This window comes from Rousettus aegyptiacus, unplaced genomic scaffold, assembly GCF_014176215.1.
Source record: "Rousettus aegyptiacus isolate mRouAeg1 unplaced genomic scaffold, mRouAeg1.p scaffold_m13_p_9, whole genome shotgun sequence".
NCBI lineage: Eukaryota > Metazoa > Chordata > Mammalia > Chiroptera > Pteropodidae > Rousettus > Rousettus aegyptiacus.
In genome coordinates, this window is record NW_023416312.1 from 99850781 (window position 1) to 99869593 (window position 18813).

At 51.9% G+C, this 18813-nt stretch overlaps 1 protein-coding gene and 1 pseudogene across 4 annotated transcripts in view; both read left to right on the forward strand.

Annotated features, from left to right (window-relative positions):
• ZNF185 (zinc finger protein 185 with LIM domain) overlaps positions 1 to 18813 on the forward strand; it is a 58718-nt gene that overhangs the window by 36426 nt on the left and 3479 nt on the right. For 3 of the 4 annotated variants that reach the window (XM_036227065.1, XM_036227064.1, XM_036227062.1), the window contains 6 exons: positions 5626 to 5823; positions 9714 to 9911; positions 12463 to 12573; positions 13666 to 13746; positions 15268 to 15339; positions 16292 to 16394. In XM_036227065.1, coding sequence (XP_036082958.1) covers positions 5626 to 5823; positions 9714 to 9911; positions 12463 to 12573; positions 13666 to 13746; positions 15268 to 15339; positions 16292 to 16394 — 763 coding nt within the window. The remainder of the gene's footprint in view (positions 1 to 5625; positions 5824 to 9713; positions 9912 to 12462; positions 12574 to 13665; positions 13747 to 15267; positions 15340 to 16291; positions 16395 to 18813) is intronic. The other variant, XM_036227066.1, reaches the window with a different exon arrangement.
• Positions 18350 to 18468, forward strand: LOC118608354 (annotated as a pseudogene).

Here is an 18813-nt window from a genome sequence, read left to right on the forward strand (position 1 = left end):
CATTTCCTGCAGCCACGAGCTTGGGTCGCAGTGTCAAAAAATGCGACTGTCCACAAAATGAAATGGCTGCCCTAGTTGAGAACGGCCTCGGCGGCGCTTCTCTTGCGGCAGTGCCCACGGCAGCCGCTAGATGGCGCGCGAGGATCGTAGATGGGTCCGATCGCATTTCTGGATTCCTGCTGCCCTTCCCCCGCTGGCCTTGTGGACCCGGTATCTTGCTGGCTTTGGGGTTAAAGCAGGCCCCTCTGACCATCTCCGTGGTCCAGGCGGAGGCCAGAGAGAGGAAGGTAGCTGGCTGCCCTACCCTGTTTGGCAGGGTGCCCTGGTGTCAGTCGCGCCTGGGACAGGAGCTGTGGACACGCGGGGAGGGCAGCTGGATCGTCCACCAACGAGGGACCACCGGGTAGTCCTTCCTGCTCTAGGGTTCCGTGGAGAGGGGCTTAGTTACCAAGAGTTGGGTAAAGAAGGGTGATGAGTGTGGGCGGGGAGATCCTGGAAATGTCCCATGCTTGAGGAACTCTGCCCTACTCTAACCCCGTCTTGCGTCATCACACGTACAGAAAGAGATGATGTGGTCCAGTGATTAAGAACACAGATTCTTGTGTTTGAGATCAGATCTAAGCTCTGTCACGCGCCCTGCCTGTGGCCTTAGGTATCTTAGTCGTCAACTCAGTGCTTCAGTCTCCTCATCTTTAGAATAGAGGTAATAATAGTTCCTATCACACAGCGTTATTGTGAAGATTAAATGGGTTCGTATGTGTAAAGCATGTAGAACATTTCTTGGCACAAAGCACTATATAAATGTCAGACTCTCATTTTATAAAAACTTCAAACTAAATAAGCAGCCCCAGAAGAATACCTCCTTTCACCTTAACTATTCAAGGACATTCAGAAAACTGGCCTTTGTTCACCTTTACCAACTTTATTGGCTCGATTTCACTTAATAAAGCAGTAGCTCATATTCTTCTTCATTAACTTTTGTTATTAGACTTTACATCTAAAACATAAACTGTCTTCCTCTTTGTTAACGGTGCAATCTGGGCATTTTGGGTTTTTGTTTTTTTTCTGCATGAAGAACAGGTGAACTTTAAGCACGTTTATTCCCTGTGGAGGAGTCTACTGGAGGGAGTACAGGAGTAGAAGGGGTGCTCCCTTCCATGCAGAGAGTGTGATTGTGTCAAGAATTGCTAGTAGCTGTATTAGGCTATTGGACCTTTGATCTAGTTATAGCCAGAACTATTACCTTGCTATCTCCAAACTCTTGAAATCCAAACAATTCAATAAGGGCCTGGAAGAACTCTGTGCTGTTACATTGCTCAGAAAAACTTCCTGTAACATTTTACTAAGGTTTCTCTTCTATAGGTTAGCTGGGTTACAACTTCTGTAATTGCAGTGACTCTGTTCTGAGGCCTAGGGTGAAGGAGCCTTATTCATCCACTATTGCTGTGTCATAGAGAGAGACCTTCAAATTGCTCTTTGCAGAGAAATGGCTTTATTCACAAACTCGATGAGGACAGCCTCTATTACCATAATTCTATAGAAGGCATGGGATGGAACAGGACTCTGAAGTCCATGGTAAAGCTAGCTCAGGGCTCCCAGAGTCAGAGGACAAACTCTTTAGGCCTTCGAGGTTTATCTGTGGCTCAAGCATGTATGTCACAGGCAGAGGCGATGTGGGTATGTCAGGGCATCCTGCTACCTAAAGGACTGGCATTATTTGAGTAGACCGTTTTTGGTGTCTGGTTGGGCTGCAGGCAGACTGTCAGGGAAGAAGCAGCGCAAAGAGGCACAATAGTCACTTGCCTGCAGATCTGCCAAGTGCAGCTAGAAGTGGTGTTCAGCTTGTTGTCCCTGCGCGGGTATTTTGGTTCCCACCACCTGAGGCTGAGGAGTCACATTCCTTTTAGGGTATACTCTCCAAAAAGTATGGTCATTGCACCCCTGTTATTCCAGCTTGAAGGCAAGGAGCCTGCCTAGTACAAGATTAACTTCCATAAATAAAGGATGTGGGGCTGGAGGTAGCTGGTGGTATGGTCAGTCTTCTTGTCCTCGGGTAGCCCAGCCATTGATTACTGCCTTTGGGAAGTTTGAGTTCAGGATGAGCCAGGATCAATGTGATGGTGGACTAGATTTTCATTTTCTGGAATGCTAGACTTATGCTCTCAATAACCTGACTCAGCCTTTACCCCTGGCCTAGTGGGCAGATGACATTTTTGGTGCCTGAGGCACCATCGCACAAGATAAAGATTCTGTAAGAGGCATTATCAGAGAGTACAAGGTCCTTGCAAGAACTTCAAGATGGTGATGGGGGGGTGTACAAGTGTAGGTGTAATGTGATGCCAGGGAAGAAGGAAGGCCTCTGAAAAGCTCAGTGACCAGGACAGCTGGGAAGCCACTCTCTTCTTGCTGGATTTAGGGGGTGGCAAAGGCATCAAGGCTTGGCCTCTATCTAGTGCATGTGGGGACAGCCTTTGATTGATAAGACATAAAAGCTTTGCCTTTTGGACAGGTTACTCAGAAGGAAATAAGGACCATTTATGACCTTAATTAAGAGCAGACCAATGATCCAAACTAACAATCTCTGATATTTTAACAGAGAGAAAGCCAAATTTTAGTTATGCACCTGTATAATATTTGATACCAGAGCTCTTTGGTGAAAATCTTATATTCTCATTAAATTATAGTCAATTTGACTATGACAAATAAAAACTTCTGCGAACCTTTTATAATTTTTAAAAGATCCATTGTCATATATTTTTTGGAACCACTAGTTATTTAACTTTAGAACAGAGCCATTCCCTTTTTCCTTAGCAAAAACATATTTGCATATCTTGCATGCAAAATTGTTCCCCTTAGCCATTATTACTTTGAGTAGTCTCATTTATACATATTGATTATAATTATCAAGTATTGATAACTTGTTTTACAGTGAAAACTAGGAGGTAGATAATTTTGAACTGTCATTTACAGCATTTTGTAGTACACTAATAAAGCTTATGAATATATAGTCCATAAAATTTCAGTTACATACTTTTTTATAGTATATGTTTTCAGCATGGAAAAACACATTCATTAACAGATCCAAATACAACCTCTCTTCTGCCACAAAAAAAATAAACAAAAAGTATATAATCTTAAAATTAGGCTTAGTAACTGATGTTTCAGTATTTTATATTGCTTAAAAATGATCTAAGTATTTAATGAATATCTATAAATTTGGTATTAGTCTAAGGTTTAAAATTACCAAAAAGATCTTGGAAACTGTTTTAAAGCTGATGTATTATAAAATGATTACTGTGGAAATAAAGTTTTCAGAATGACTCTGGTTAAAAGCAAACATTTTTATAATTTTAAATATCTAGCAGATGTAATGCTAGCTTAGTCAACTAGTAAACCTGTTTTACTTTTAGGAAGACTATACCAAAGTAGAATAAAAATATATGCCTGAGTTAAATGTAATGTTTATAACAAGACGCAGCTGTTTATTTTTTTTTAATTAATCTAACAATATCAAACTAGTCTTGTTTGGCAAAGATTCACCTAAACGTTTGAACTTGAATTTTTAAAGCACTTGGGTTAGTTTTATAACAATACTTTTTATTTTTTATATTCAAAGTATTAGAAATTACTTATGAGAGTTTGGGAATATTTAACTTAGATAAGTGCTTATTTATCACTAAGTATTTGGAATAGAGAATAAGAGATTTTGAAAGTTAATTTGGTAATACTATCAAGAGGTAAGAAAATATTACACACTTAACATGCATATATATGTAAACACACAGACGAAATCGAATAGAGAACTTACGGCTTCAATTCTAAATTCCCAGCCATGAGTCAGGTATGAAGGCAGACATAGAAAATTCGCTGTTTTATGTAAGAGTTGGCAGTTGTCTTCGCCTCACTTGATATATTGATCAGAATTGTGTTTCTGACAGATGGGACAAGTACAGATTACCTGCTCAATATGAAGGCTAAAACTTCCTACTATTTGCAGAGGAGGCTGTTAAAAATGTTTTTTTTTCTTTTGCTCTGATACGTAAACTTATGGAGACTGTAGACTAGGTATTGGGTGGAGGACCAAAAAGAAACAAACATCAATCAGGGAGTCTCCAAGTTCATTTACCGGGATAAATCATCCAGAGGATTTCTAATCAGTTTTTTCAACCTCAGACTTTTTATTTTTGCGTGTGGGGGGGAGGGGTTGTTCCTGAAATCCTGGAGAACCCTGAATGGGGGTGGGGGCCTAAAGAATAACATATTGGACATATGGGGGAAGGGAGGCCATTCAGCACAGATAGTTGGGGATGTTGGGAAGCAATAGCAGCTTCTGGAAGGTTGACAGGATGAAGTGACAAGTGAAAAGAGCTCTTTCAAGAAGATTGGCTGGTGGAAGGGAAGACAAAGTGGCAGAGGGGCAGGGAGGGTGGCAGAGATTGAGACCGGCCTTTGTGTGTGTTTTAAACGGGATGTTTCAATGATGAGCCCTCACTCCTGCTTCCACATCGCCCCCCCCCCCCCGGCCCCCGGCCCCCGGCCCCCGGCCCCCGACTTAAGAGATGGTAAGTGTACAGGCAGGTAGGTACATGATCCTGAGCCATGGGGAGGGGGGTGAACTGTTATACTGAACGCGTTATTAACTGCAAGGGAAGCCTCACCCCAGCCTTTTTATCTGCAAAAAGAAAGATGAAAATTCTATTGCCCTGTAACAACAACGGTGACTGCTCCGCAATAAAAAAAGACAAGGAATTCATAACCACAAAAACAAAGCGGCCACGACACTTGTGCGGCTGCGCGCGCGTGCGCACCAGCCTCGCATGCGCCTCGTGGCCCGTGTGTGTACGCCTGTGCGCGCCGCCATTTCCTGCAGCTGTGAGTTCGGACCGCGGTGCCCGCCGGGAAATTGGACTGTCAATAAAGAAAATGGCTGCCCTAGGAGAGTTAGGCTGTGGCTGGGCTTCTGCGGCTTTGCACGCGGCGGCCGCCAGGTGGCGCACGAGGGACGCAAGATGGCCGGGCCGTATCTCTCAGGTCTCCTGGGCGCCTATTGCGTTTTATGGCCTCTTCCCCCTATTGTAGGGTCGCCAGCCCCTTTGAGTATCTGGAGAGCGTGACAGCCGTCTTCCCTCTCCATTGCCCCCACCCAGCCCTCCAGGGCAGCCTGAGGGAGGAGGTCCTTCCCAGGGAGCTGGGCCCTGCAGGGCCTGGCCACGTGCACGGGCCTCATGGCCCTGGCCGAGCTCCTTAGCCTGGGAAAAAGACGAGATGGCTTGGGACATTTTAGAGAGGACAGATGGACTGGGACGCGCGGGCTTGGAGAAAGGGGCACAGCAGTGGGGGAGGGGACGGGAATGCCACTGCTCCCAGCTGGGAGAAGACGGTGGCTTTGAAATTGCATCGAAGTCATCAGATGCTCTTGCAGACGCGGCCTTTGTCGGTGGGAAGGGAGTAGCGGTTCTGGGGTCCTTCCGAGGACATGGGGGCCATGCCGGGCTCCTCTCTGCCCCACCCCCCTCCCCAGAGAGGAGCCTGCCGTTGTCCACGGGAGGTGACATGGGCGTGCAGTGAGTGACCAAGCACTAATCCCACGACATCCGCACCATTATGGCACTCTTCCTTCCTTAGCACCTCGGCTGCTTTTGAGGAGAAGAATGTGGTCACGAAGCTGGGAGACACCTGGCAGGAGAGGCCCGGAGCCCCCAGAGGTGGCCAGGGAGACCCAGCTGCACCGACGCAGCCGCCGGAAGACCCCAGCACCCCAGAGTGGCAGAGCGGCCCCCAAAGCCCCGAGCAGCTCATGAAAGTGGAGAGCCAGGCCAGCAGGTAAGAATCATGCTGCACCGGCCTCTGTGTGCTTGTCCTGGAGTTTCATAAGGGGCCACAACCCAGCCTAGGCCAGCTTTAACTCCACAAACGTGCCAGGGCCCCGCGCATTCACACACCCAGGTGTTCGGCCTCCTACTCCTTGCGGGGTTACAATGGTGACTCCCTGGGAATGCAGCAGTGTCCAGGGGCTTCCTGTGGTGCAGGGAGCTGGGACAGGGCACTGGGAGCCAGGGTCCTTCCCCAGAGCAAGAAGCCATGGCTAATTCCTGAAGTGTGGGACAGGAAGGGGGTCCCGCAGAGTATACTTGCACTGCAGCTTAGGGGTCTCAGGCCAGGTGAGGGCTATTTGTGTGTATAAGTGGCACTTTCAGAGAATGACGGGTGAGTGGTCGCGGAGGCGTACAGCTCTCTCACATGTTGGCCATGGCGTGATGGATGTGGGAGGATTGAGTGGACGGACAGCTACAGGATGAAGGGCTGGGGGCTTCCTAGGTTGTAGGCTGATATGCCCAGGGGAGGAAATCCCGAGCAGGTAAGATGAGTTTGCTGCTCGAAGAGACAGTGAGCACACCTGAGACCGAAGGGTCACTGACATTATGGGAGGGGCGAGATACCGCAGTAGGTTCTAGAGCCTTCAGAATGGAGGAGGAGAGGGCTGTGTCTCAGAGATGGAAAGCTGAGTGCAGATGTCGGTCAGAAGACGGTGGGAAGGAATAAGGAGAGTAATGTGGGTGTTTCGATTTGTTCTGTGAATTAATGATCCACACGTTCCAGAATTAAACTGAGTTTTCCTTAGTTACTAGCTCCTGCCAAGCTGTGTGCTAAGCACTAGGGATGAGGACAAATAGGACTTGGTCACTGCCCTCAAGGGGGGCACAGCCCTTGACAGTGCTACGTGCTGACCTGTGGGTGTGGATAAGGTGCTATGGCAGCATACTAGAAGGAACACGTGACTTGGTGGGCCTTGTGGAATCAGGGAAGGCTTCACGGAGGAGGCGAAAGAGGGCTCTGGGGTAAGGCGAGTTTACTGTGCTGGACTGTAGACAGGTAGCACCATGGGGTGTTTAGACGGCTGCAGTTTATGGTGAGAAGGTAGCAGAAGGGTTGACATTGAGCAGATAGCTTGCGGACGAGAGCTAACCTGTCAGGCCTCGTGCCATGCTTATTAGAAAGGCCTGCTTGCGACATGTGCCTTTGGCCTCCGGGGACTTGAAAAGGTACACGTGTAAATCTCTTCCTTCGTGATAAGAGAAAAGGCTAATGCCAGGTGGCTTGCACAAACAGTTTGCTCTGTGTAGAATCTCCGAGTGCCCTCTGCGCATGGGGATTTTGGTAGGTGCCAGGCAGAATGTGCCTAGGTAACCAACCCTAATAAAAGCCTTGGGCCATGACTAAAAACCCCACCTTTGCAGATCCAAATACAACCCGTCTTCTGTCACAAAAAAATACACAAAAAGTATATAATCTTAAAATTAGGCTTAATAACCGACGTTTCAGTATTTTATATTGCTTAAAAATTTTCTAAGTATTTAATGAATATCTATACATTTAGCATAAGTCTAAGGTTTAAAATTACTAAAAAGATCTTGGAAGCTGTCTTAAAGCTGATGTATTATAAAAAATAATTATATGGAAATAAAGTTTTCAGAATGACTCAGTTTAAAAGCAAACTTATATTTTTATAATCTTAAACATCTAGTAGATGTAATGCTAGCTTAGTCAACTAGTAAACCCGTTTTACTTTTAGGAAGAATATGTCCAAGTAGGGTAAAAATATATGCTTGTGTTAGATGTAACGTTTATAACTCACAAGACATAGCTGTTTGTTTTGTTTTTTAATTAAACTAACAATAGTAAACTAGTCTTGTTTGGCAAAGATTTATCTAAACGTTTGAACTTAAATTTTTAAAACATTTGAGTTAGTTTTTTTAAGAATGCCTTTTTACATTCAAAGTATTAGAAATTGTTCTTTTAACTCATGAGAGTTTGGGGAATATTTAACTTAGATAAACATTTATTGCTAAGTATTTGGAATAGAGAATAAGGGATTTTGTGAGTTAATTTGTTAATACTATCAAGTGGTAAGAAAATATTACACACATAACAGACATATATACATAAGCACACACAGACAAAATCGAATAGAGAACTTACGGCTTCAATTCTAAATTCCCAGTCATGAGTCAAGTATGAACATGGAATTGGAAGATTCACTGGTTTATAAGTTGGCAGTTGTCTTCGCCTCACTTGATATATTGATCAGAATTGTGTTTCTGACAGATGGGACAAGTTGATGTTACCTGCTCAATATGAATGCTAAAGCTTCCTACTATTTGTAGAGGAGGCTTTTAAGATTTTTTTTTTCTTTTGCTCTGATACGTAATCTAATGGAGACTGTAGACTAGGTATTGGGTGGAGGACCAAAAAGAAACCAAACAACAGTTGGAGTCCCCAGAGCTCATCTACCTGGACAAATCATCTAGAGGATTTCTGATTAAGTTTTTCAGCCTCATACGGTTGTTTTAGGCGGAGGAGGGTGTCCCCGAAATCCTGGAGAACCCCCAATGGGGGGAGGTGGCTAAAGGATAACATTGGACATACGGGGGAAGGGAGGCCTTCAGCACAGACAGCTGGGGATGTTGGGAAGCAGTAGCAGCTTCCGTGGAAAGTTGACGGGGAGAATGAAGTGACAAGTGACGGGCTCTTTCAAGACGTGTGGCTGCTGGAAGGGAAGAGAAGGTGGCAGAGGGGCAGGGAGGGTGGCAGAGATTGAGCCCGGCCTTTGTGTGTGTTTTAAACGGGATGTTTCAGTGATGAGCCCTCACTCCTGCTTCCACCCCCGACTTAAGAGATGGGAAGTGATCAGGCAGGTACATGATCCTGAGCCACGGGGAGGCGGGGGAGCTGTTATCCTGAACGCGTTATGAACTGCAAGGGAAGCCTCACCCCAGCCTTTTTATCTGAAAAAGAAAGATGAAAATGCTATTGCCCCGTAATAACAGTGGTGACGATATCGTAATAAAGAAGACAGGAAGACCTAGCTGCAGAAAGGCTACAACAATACTCGTGCGCCTGCGCGCGCGTGCGCCGGCGTCCCGCGTGCACGCGCCTAGGCCCCCTACGTGCCTCGTGTCGCGCTTGCCCGCGCCCACGCGCGCTGCCATTTCCTGCAGCGGGCACCGCGGACTGTGGTGCCCGCCGGGAAATTCGAATTTCTAAGACTCTGAGGCTTTGCCTGCGCCGACCACTAGATGGCGCAGGAGGACCGCAAGTGGGCCGGGCCGTACCTCTCAGGTCTCCTGGGCGCCTGTTGCGTTTTATGGCCTTTTCCCGCTATTGTAGGGTCGCCAGCCCCTTTGAGTATCTGGAGAGCGTGACAGCCCTCTTTCCTCTCCGTCGCCCCCACCCAGCCCTCCAGGGCAGCCTGAGGGAGGAGGTCCTTCCCAGGGAGCTGGGCCCTGCAGGGCCTGGCCACGTGCACGGGCCTCATGGCCCTGGCCGAGCTCCTTAGCCTGGGAAAAAGACAAGATGGCTTGGAACATTTTAGAGAGGACAGGTGGACTGGGACGCGCGGGCTTGGAGAAGGGGGCACAGCAGTGGGGGAGGGGACGGGAATGCCACTGCTCCCAGCTGGGAGAAGACGGTGGCTTTGAAATTGCATCGAAGTCATCAGATGCTCTTGCAGACGCGGCCTTTGTCGGTGGGAAGGGAGTAGCGGTTCTGGGGTCCTTCCGAGGACATGGGGGCCATGCCGGGCTCCTCTCTGCCCCACCCCCCTCCCCAGAGAGGAGCCCGCCGTATCCACGGGAGGTGACATGGGCGTGCAGTGAGTGACCAAGCACTAATCCCACGACATCCGCACCATTATGGCACTCTTCCTTCCTTAGCACCTCGGCTGCTTTTGAGGAGAAGAATGTGGTCACGAAGCTGGGAGACACCTGGCAGGAGAGGCCCGGAGCCCCCAGAGGTGGCCAGGGAGACCCAGCTGCACCGACGCAGCCGCCGGAAGACCCCAGCACCCCAGAGTGGCAGAGCGGCCCCCGAAGCCCCGAGCAGCTCATTGAAGTGGAGAGCCAGGCCAGCAGGTAAGAGCTATGCTTTCCTGGACTCCTGCTGCTCCAGCCACAGCTCTTTTCAGGGTCTAGAACTCAGAAGAAACCCTAACACCCTGGGCACACTGGCCTCCTACTGCAGGCGTGATGGGCCGGGAGCCCATGGGAGGCTGGCCGGCCCCGAGCATTTCAGGGGTCGGCCTCCACATGCTTTGGTTTGGAGCTGCAGAATCAGATCTGTTAGCCCAGGCCTGGTGCACAGAGCCATGTCGTCTGAAGCCCTGGGTCTGGTGAGAGATGTGAGGTGCCTTTGCCATCTGTGGAGACAGGAGGTCTCCAATGGCTGTGTTCCCTGGCGTGGCTGGGACTTCCTGCTGGGCATAAATGACATTTGATGAGTCTTCCATTTGCAACACAAGTTCAGCCTTCCATGGCAGCATTTGGGGGCTCCCTTCGCTCCCCAGATGTATTTTCCCAGAGTGGCCCTGAGTTTAGGAGTAGTGTCGTGTGAGTCGGTTGCAGGTAGCGGCCATAGGCACATCGATCACAATGGCCAGGGCGCTGCCCGCCCGTGCTCAGGGAGCGCACAGTGCGCCAGTCAACACGCAGTAGCAGCAATGCCGTGGTGACAATGTAGCATTTGCCACGGGCTGAGAATGCGCAGTCACCATTCTCAGGCTTCGTGCGGACTCACACAGTTCTCATACCAACCCTGTGGGCAGGGCTGTCATTATCTCTGCTCTGCAGATGAGGGTCTCAGGCAGAGGGAGGTTAAACAGCCAACAGTCCTCCAGCCAGGCCGTGGCCAAACGGGGTTTCGGACCCGGAGCCTGTACTGGGTCTGCTGGGTCTAATGGCCGTGCTGAGTCTGCTGCCTCTCTATTCATGCTGGGCCTGGAAAAGAAGGAACATGGGTGTTCGGAGGGCGGGAGGCCAGGACACGGGGTGTCGAAGCTAGGATGCTCTGGGTAAGCTTTTCTGCTGAAGAAGGGACATTTCAGTCGGGACCTAAAGGGCAAGGAAGAGCCAGCCTGGCACAGATGGAGCTCGAGGTGGGACCGGAAGAAGGTCCCTGTGGTCGGAGTGTAGGAAGTGCGGCGAGGAGGGGACAGGAGACCAGGCAGGGGTGGGGGCAGGGCTGGACCTTGTCGCTAGAGGCAGGAGCCTACGGGAGGGAGGCAGGATGTTACCCCGTGACGGACAGGGAGCCCCGCCACGGGCGGCCTCTCAGCGCTCGCATCCCCGTGGAGGGGTCCCGTGGGATTGGTTTTCACCTTGGCCCTCAGCTCTGCCGTCTGTCTGACTGTTGGCCGGGTGTGGCTCAGAGAATGCCAGATACTTCTTGCTCAATCAGAAGAGGACGCTGTTTCCTTCCTCTTGTGGTCTGTTCTCTTCACTCTCCGGCTCTGGATTCTGTCCCCTTCTGTCTTTCCGTCTCCCGTGGGTCTTCTCCTCTCAGGCGGTCCCCCTCCTTCAGTCTCTGGTGCATTCCTACATCATGGGGGTGACATAGGAACATGCACAGGGTGAATAGGCACCTTAGGGCCCAGGCTGAGAGGGCAGGTATTCCAGAAGGGCTTCCTGGAGGAGGTGGTGTTATGTGCAAGAGTATGAGAGAGCTCAGCATGGCTAGAGCTTCAAGTACGTGACATCATTTGAGAAGATGAGGCTGGGTTGCTATTGAGCTGGTTGTGGTCTTGCGCACTGAGTTCTCTGGCAAGGAAGGTGGTACCCGAGAGCCTGGGCCAGCTGGAGGAGGATTCGATTCAGAGTGGCAGCGTGTTGGGGACAAAGCAAAATCAGCCCAGGGCAGTGCGCGCGCATGGAGCTGGCCCGAGGCTTCCAGACCGCACACAGACGTTACACGGATGGCGCAGATGGGGCGGGGCTGTCAGCGGTGGTGCCCAACAGGATGCCCCTAGTTGCTGGCGGCAGCTCTGACACCTTTCGGTAAGGGACCAGTGACCCGGCAGCAGGAGGAGTGAGAGCAAGTAAGGGCCTGGCCAGGGAAAGGTCTTGCGAGCTGGCTAGAAGGTCGGATTCCAGGCCAGGGGCTGTGTGTCACAAGTGAGGGGCGGACATTTGGGGAAATCGCCGCACTTGTCAGTTTCCTGTGTCTGCTTGTGGGCAGCGCGTTCCACGGTGAGCCGCGTCCACGTCTCCCGCGTGATGATGTTACATTCATCTGTGCCTCTCTCCTTCAGCCTCCTGTTCTCTGGAGATTCACTGGGAGATGGGGGAGGGGAAGCTGGTCCTAACCAAATAAGTCATAAGCCAGGGCCCTTGGCTCCCGTGGGGACTTCTGGGTGGACCCTGGAAGGTGGGGGTCTTGCCCCTGACTCACAGCGTGACCTGGGTCACCTAACTTGGATTTTCTCTTCTGCAGTCAGTGGCACCACCCACTGATCTCAGGAGTCTCAGAGAGCAAAGCCTCAGTGACTCGCAAGGATCGTCTGAAAAACATCAGCATTCTCTATAAGTCCTCGGAGCAGCAGTGTGCGGATGAGGCCTCACAAACCCTGCCCAACCCTGGTGGTGGCAGCTCTCGGTGTGGACACTCTCGCCCCTTTCTCTACTCCCTCAGGGCGAGAAACCCCTCCGGCTGCACGGTCACGGTCACAGTCAGCACTGCCGCGGAGCAGCCCCGTGCTCACACCCCGGCCTCCCCAGGTGAACTGGATGGCAGCTCAACCAGGTGAGAAGGGACAACCTGGGACCTGCTCTCTGGGCCATTTCTTCCCTCGAGCTAAAGGACTAGGCTTTATGTCCCATGTCATTTTCCCCGACATTAGCTCTAGTGCCTCCCCCAGCTCCCAGCACCCCACCAGCTAAGGGCCCACAGAGTGCACCCCGGGTCCTTATCCCATTGAGAAGCTGAGGCGGCACTTGCTAGGGCTCTGCCATCCCTAGGACCTTGCTGCTGACTCTTGAGGAATGTGTCTGGGAAGTCCACAGATCGCCCACTGGGGCCAGGGCCTATGTCTGTCTCCCCCACATCGCCCATTGTGGGGTAGACAGTGCCTCCCCTGCATCCCCGGCCTAATCTACACTCTGAGCATATAGGACAGGAAGCACTGCACGGAGGCCGAGTGACGTGCGTGTCTGGGGGGAGGATCAGAAACACCTTTGCTGAATGTCAAGCATGGAAATGGGGCCCAATTTGGGACCATGCTGAGCCCAGCACGAGGCACACTTTGTTTCCAGTGTTGCGAGGGGCCCGTCCAGGGTGAGGTGACCTCCAGGCCTCTGGAGTTCCAGGAGCAAGAAGAGAGACGTTAGGTTGCTGATTCGCAGGGAGCATGGAGAACCAGCGATCTGGGGTTGAGGCCCGGGGACCCCCGTGGTCCCAGTAGAAGGGAAGGAAAACGCGGATGATGGATGGGCAGTCCACCGGGCTAGGGCCAGAGGGGCAGGGGAGCGGGGCACCTCCTGGACTCTCGGGTTCCCTGTGAAGGAGGACAGCACGTCAGCGTCAGCATCGGCTGCAGGGAGCCTCGTCCCGTGGCTCTCACATCCGCACGTGGCCCGCTGAACCCATGCGCTCGGGTTTCAGCCTGAGTCGCCAGCGGGCTCAGCGTCTGGCAGCTCCCGTGTGCCGCTGTCCTTCCCCAGCAGCAGCTGGAGCACAGCGGCGCCTCTGCCCCTCCCCAGACCTTCCCAGTAGCTCCTGCAGTTCCTTCAGGCCAGCTGGCGGTCCTCCCTGCCCTGGGCCCGTCCTTCGGGCCAGGCGCAGTCCTCTGCCATCTTTCGGTATCCCTCTTCCTGTTCTGCTGTGCTCCCTCTGCAGCAAGGGCATCCTCTTCGTGAAGGAGTACACAAATGCCAGCGAGGTGTCTTCCGGGAAGCTGCTGTCTTCACGCTACGGCAGGTAAGAACGAGTCCCAGGTCCCTCCACGTCATGGCCTTCTGCTGCCAGGCTCTGCGCGCCCCTCACTGCCACATCCCCAGCACCTCACCCAGGACTCGGCCCAGGGCGTAGCTCCCAGGCAGGCGTTCATTGCATGGACGAGGGACGTCACTGCCCACGGACATGACATACGCATTTCCACCCGCCCTCCCTAACTCGGTGCCTTCGTGCGCCCCCTTCCTCATTCATTCATCCCATGCCCACTTCCAGTGCCAATCCCTTCTGCCCGTCTTTGTTTCTTGGTAGACCACAAGTTTTCTTTTGTGAAATGCTGAGAGCATTGCTCTTTATAGAAGCGCCAAGGCCATTAGAGGAGACTGTCTAGCTAATTTCGCCCTGTTCCAGAACACAGGGCTCCTCTCTTCAGCTCCCACGCTGTGTCCAGCATGTCAGCTCGCCTCATTTGAACTCACATTCGACCGTGAGTCCTGATACATGTGTTACTTTCCACTTATCATCTCCTGCTTTCTGAAGCCATACGCAAGGTTAACTCCATGCCATATCTATTAAAAACAGCCCACACCGAGCATCCCCTGGGAATGTTTTTTTGTGTGTGTCACACATCATCCCACTGCCAGGGTGACGATTTTAGTAACAGAGAGGAGCATCCTGGCCTCCGAGGGTTCTGGACCGGTTTAACGTGACGTGGGGGTCACGATCAAGCCCCAGCTCGGCCCCCATTGGCGGGATTATTTTGGGACAAGATGCTCAACCTTTTTGTGGCTCGGTTTCTTCACCTGTGACTCCTCAGGGTGGTTTATTTATCTCACCAGCTTCACTGAAATTTAATTTACATATCACAGAATTCACTCTTTAAAGTGTACAGTCTGGTGGCTTTTAGTGTTCACAGTGTTGTGCAACCATTGCCACCGTCCAGTTCCAGAATATTCTCATCACCCCAAAAGGAGACCTCGTATCCACTGTGGCTAGCAGCCCTTCCTTGGCATTAGTTTTATTTCTTAACCATTAGTTTTATTACGAAAAGTCATATTCTTGAAAAACAAAGATGCAAAAAGAAAAGAAAAAAACCTAACTTGTAATCCCACGCCATAACTCAAGCACAGGCATTAATGATGTCAAACTGTTTCCTTCTTTTTTTTTGTCCCCACATCTTGTGTTTGATTTCTGCTGTGAATGGGCTCCTGGTGACTGTCACATTTCAGCCCAGGCACATAAGTGGCGGGGGGAAGGCCTGCTCCTTTCGCACTGGTCCGTGACGCGGGGAGCCTTCATGGTCTGCACAGCGCCAACAATCCCGGCCATGCGTCACCATGGCCGATCTCTGCCCCCCATGCAAAGGTTCTTCCCTGAGAGAATCATGCCTCCTTGGAGCCAGCCGTAAAGCCGCCCCTGCCTTTTAGCATAACGCATGGCGGCTGGCCGTGCAGAGCCATGCCCCGGCTTGTGGCCAGAGGGTTAATGAGAAAAGCGTCCCCGCGCATGACCAGGATCTCATCTTCTGTCCTCCCCTTCCTCCGTCAGCGTCGGCAGCACCGAGGACTCATTCGATGTGGAGAAGAAACCCTCACACGATGGCACACCGTACTCCGACAGGTAAGCTGGCTGCCTGGCCAGGGAGCTCACGGTCTGCCATGTGGCTGCCCGAGCCGCTTTCAGATCTGTCACACTGCCGCGTAGTGCTTCCCTTATCGGGATGTCACGCTTGTGGCAACTGAAGCCTCGAACCCAGCTAAGCCTGGAGGGCGAGTACAGAGGGCTGCCGAGGAGGGCGACAGTGGTGTCATGGACTTGCAAAGCCGACTGGAAGGAAGAAAGCTGTGAGAGACAGTGGTGGGCGGAGAATGAAGGCGAGTGGGTCGCTGTCACCGCAAAGCCAGGAAACGGCCAGAGAGAACCATTCGTTTGAAACGAATGAAAGTACAGAGAGCGCCTCATTCAGCCGTCACAGGATGGTCTTCATGACAAAGAAGTCCTTTCTTAATTCTGGGAATAGGGGAGCAGGGAGTCTTAGGGGTGCAGTTCACTGAGGTCATGGTGAAGGAAACAGGTGTGCAAAGAATACATGATGTGCGCTCAGTCACACAGTGAATGTCACAGGAGTCCAAGAATATAGGATGTGAGAGGCAGGGCTCAGTGGCTCTGGGCATGAACACAAATGCCATCAAGACATGTGGCCAGGTAGGACATACAGACTCATGTCTCCTGTAGAAGACATGGGTCTCCCTGTTCTAGAGGGGACCAGATCTGCTAGGCAGGGGGGCAGGGAGTGGCAAGCCCCCTGAGAGAAGAATTGCATTGGAGCATCTATGTAAATGACAGTAAGGTGAACATGCATGACCACTTTCTGGAAGTAACGCGAGAGTCTACAGAGGCCCCGTGTGGCCCCGGCCTATGTGGCCAGTTACACACTCCGGAGACAGATGGCGGGCCGGGAATCCCGGCAGCAAGCCGAGGCCTAGTTACGTCAAATCAGAGGCTGTGGCTGCATCTGATTGGTGCTGTGTGCACGAGCCTGACCACTGGGTTCTTGTTTTTCATCTTACAGAACGACCGGGGGCATCTGTACTTACTGCAACCGAGAGATCCGAGACTGTCCCAAGATTACCCTCGAACACCTGGGCATCTGCTGCCATGACTATTGCTTTAAGGTAAGGTACGGATAGTGTCGCGCAGGGTCGGGGAGTCTCCTGGGCTTGGAGTATGTGGAAAAAGCTCAGTCTCCATCTGACTGCGCCCATCTCAGAGGCTTTGGAAAACTGGGATCTGAATGAGCTTCCAAGTTCAAGGGAGCGAATGAGCATTGGGCACTGAAGCCTGACTAGAGAGGGCTCGTGCGGGACCAGGACACGTGGAAACGGAGGGAAAAAGTGAGTCCGGAAGCCCGTCCTGTGCGTTTGCCCTTGCGGGGCAGCAGTGCAAGCAGGAGGCGGGGTACAGGTGTCGATGGGGGCGATGCAGGGGAGAGCAAGCGCTGGTGACGCAGGGGCAGCAAAGGTTCGCGGTGTGGCCACAGGGTGCCCCTCTGGGAGAGGGACGGACGGACACCGGCTCACGCGTGCCAGGGACGTGGGTCACATACAGGGAGCTTCCCAAGTTGGGTGCTGGAAGAATGAGGAGTGTCTTCAGCAGTCAGTTCTGTTTTCTCAGGGAAAAACATGGTCGTCTGCGAGCGAGGGGTGTGAAGGGGTGTTGGATGTTTGACGGGAAAGGGGACAGTGTGAGATATTGTCTCAGAGCGGGGGTGGATGGACCGGGGGAGGTGGAGGGCGGCGGAACCCACTCAAGGTGACGGCTCATCCATTCCTGCTGCGACCGGCTCCTCCATCACTGTACTCCCGCGTTGTTCCATGTTCAGGGGCAAGAGTGAGTCAGGGGCAGTTGGATTTTCCCAGCGGAGATTTTCCCAGGTGAGTTGGCAAGATGGGGGCTGTGAGCGAGGGAAGCGCAGCAGTGAGGCTGGTGCGTGTGTGGGAGGTCCCGTGGTGACAGCCGAAAGACTTGGGAGTCAGGGAGTGGGGCACCTACCTGCCTGCAGCACGGTCATTGGCAGTGACAAGGTCTAGAGCAGCAGTTGTCACACTTAAGCATGCATCTCACACCTGACCGTCCCCGGGACGGCTTGTTCAGACACACAGCACTAGGCCCCAGCCCGCTTCCTGACTCAGTACGTCTGGATGGGACCCAAGAATTGGCCTCTCCGGCAAGTTCCCAGGCGCTGCCAGTCCAGGGCCCCCGTGTGGCATCTAGCCACAGCAGTAGCCGAGGTAGAGACGGGTCCCGGAACATTGGCAGAAAGGAACAAAAGGCCAGGGCGGAGGGGCGCTCCTCCCGCGTGGAACTGGAAGTTTCTGAGGACAGGACAGGAGGGGCGTGGCCTGGAGAGCAGCGGAGCTCTGCAGTAAGGAGGGGCCCGAGCGGGGTGGGGGATAACTTGAGGGCCACACGTGTTTCGTGGACTCTAAGTAGGATGATATTTTTCAATGTAAAGATCATGACACGTGCTTTGACACAGAACATTCTGTTACCCGATTCCTGGACTTATGTGAAAGGTCCTGCAAGATTTCGTTGACTTTCGGTCGTTCGCTCAGTCCCAGAGCGCTCCTGTTAACATAGCGAAATTCTGGAAGTCTGAGACACAAGCAGCCCTTGACACATTTGGTCCCACAGCGCTAAGTGTCACAAAAGGGTACAGTCGCAGTGAGCAGGGGTCCCCCGGAAGGCTTTCTGAGGACACGGGTCTGGAGTCTGAGGTGCAGGGCCACACAGGGCTATTTTCCAGGCAGGGGACGTGAACAAAGGCAGCTGCTCTGTGGCCCGTGGAGCAGAGGGAATAGGAGTAGGAAAGCAGGAGGCTGGCAGACGACAGAGGACGAGCGGTGGGGACAGGGCGGGAGCGGCAGCCATTTTAGATCTGCCCGATTGGGGCTCATGGAAGAGCTGGAGAAGTTGGAGCTGTGGCAGAACAGCAAGGTCTGATATTATTGGGGGGCTTCTTGGAAGGTGTGCCGGATGCCTGAGAGCCACCCCATGGGCCGTGAGCACGAAGGGGGAAAAGCTTTATTTTATAGGTGTCCTAGAGCTGCTCAGAAATGGGGTGCAATCCATCTACAGCCACGCCACCCTGAACGTGCCCGATCCCGTCCGATCTCGAAAGCTTAGCAGAGTCGGGCCTGGTCAGTACTTGGATGGGAGACCACCTAGGAAGACCAGGTGCTGGAGGCGTAAAAAAAAAATGGGGCTCAACCCTGGTTCCAACATCAGAGGCAGGTTATCTCGTTGCTCAGGCTCATCTGTGTAGACTAGTCTATCGGTGTCCTTAACGGTAGGGATTTCTTACTTTTATGAGGTCGACGTGATGTTTTAAAATATTAGTTTGTATTGTTACATGTAGGGAAAAAGAACAGTCATGGCCTCAGCGTGATAACAACCCTCGGGGTCCCAGTTGTCCACAGTGTGAGGCACGTTGCAAGGCCAGATTGTTGGTTTGTTTTTCGGTTCCTAGAGCTGACCACCTAAATGCTCAGCACCATCAGTTAGCTAAGTCGAGGTTCAAGTCCTAAAATGACA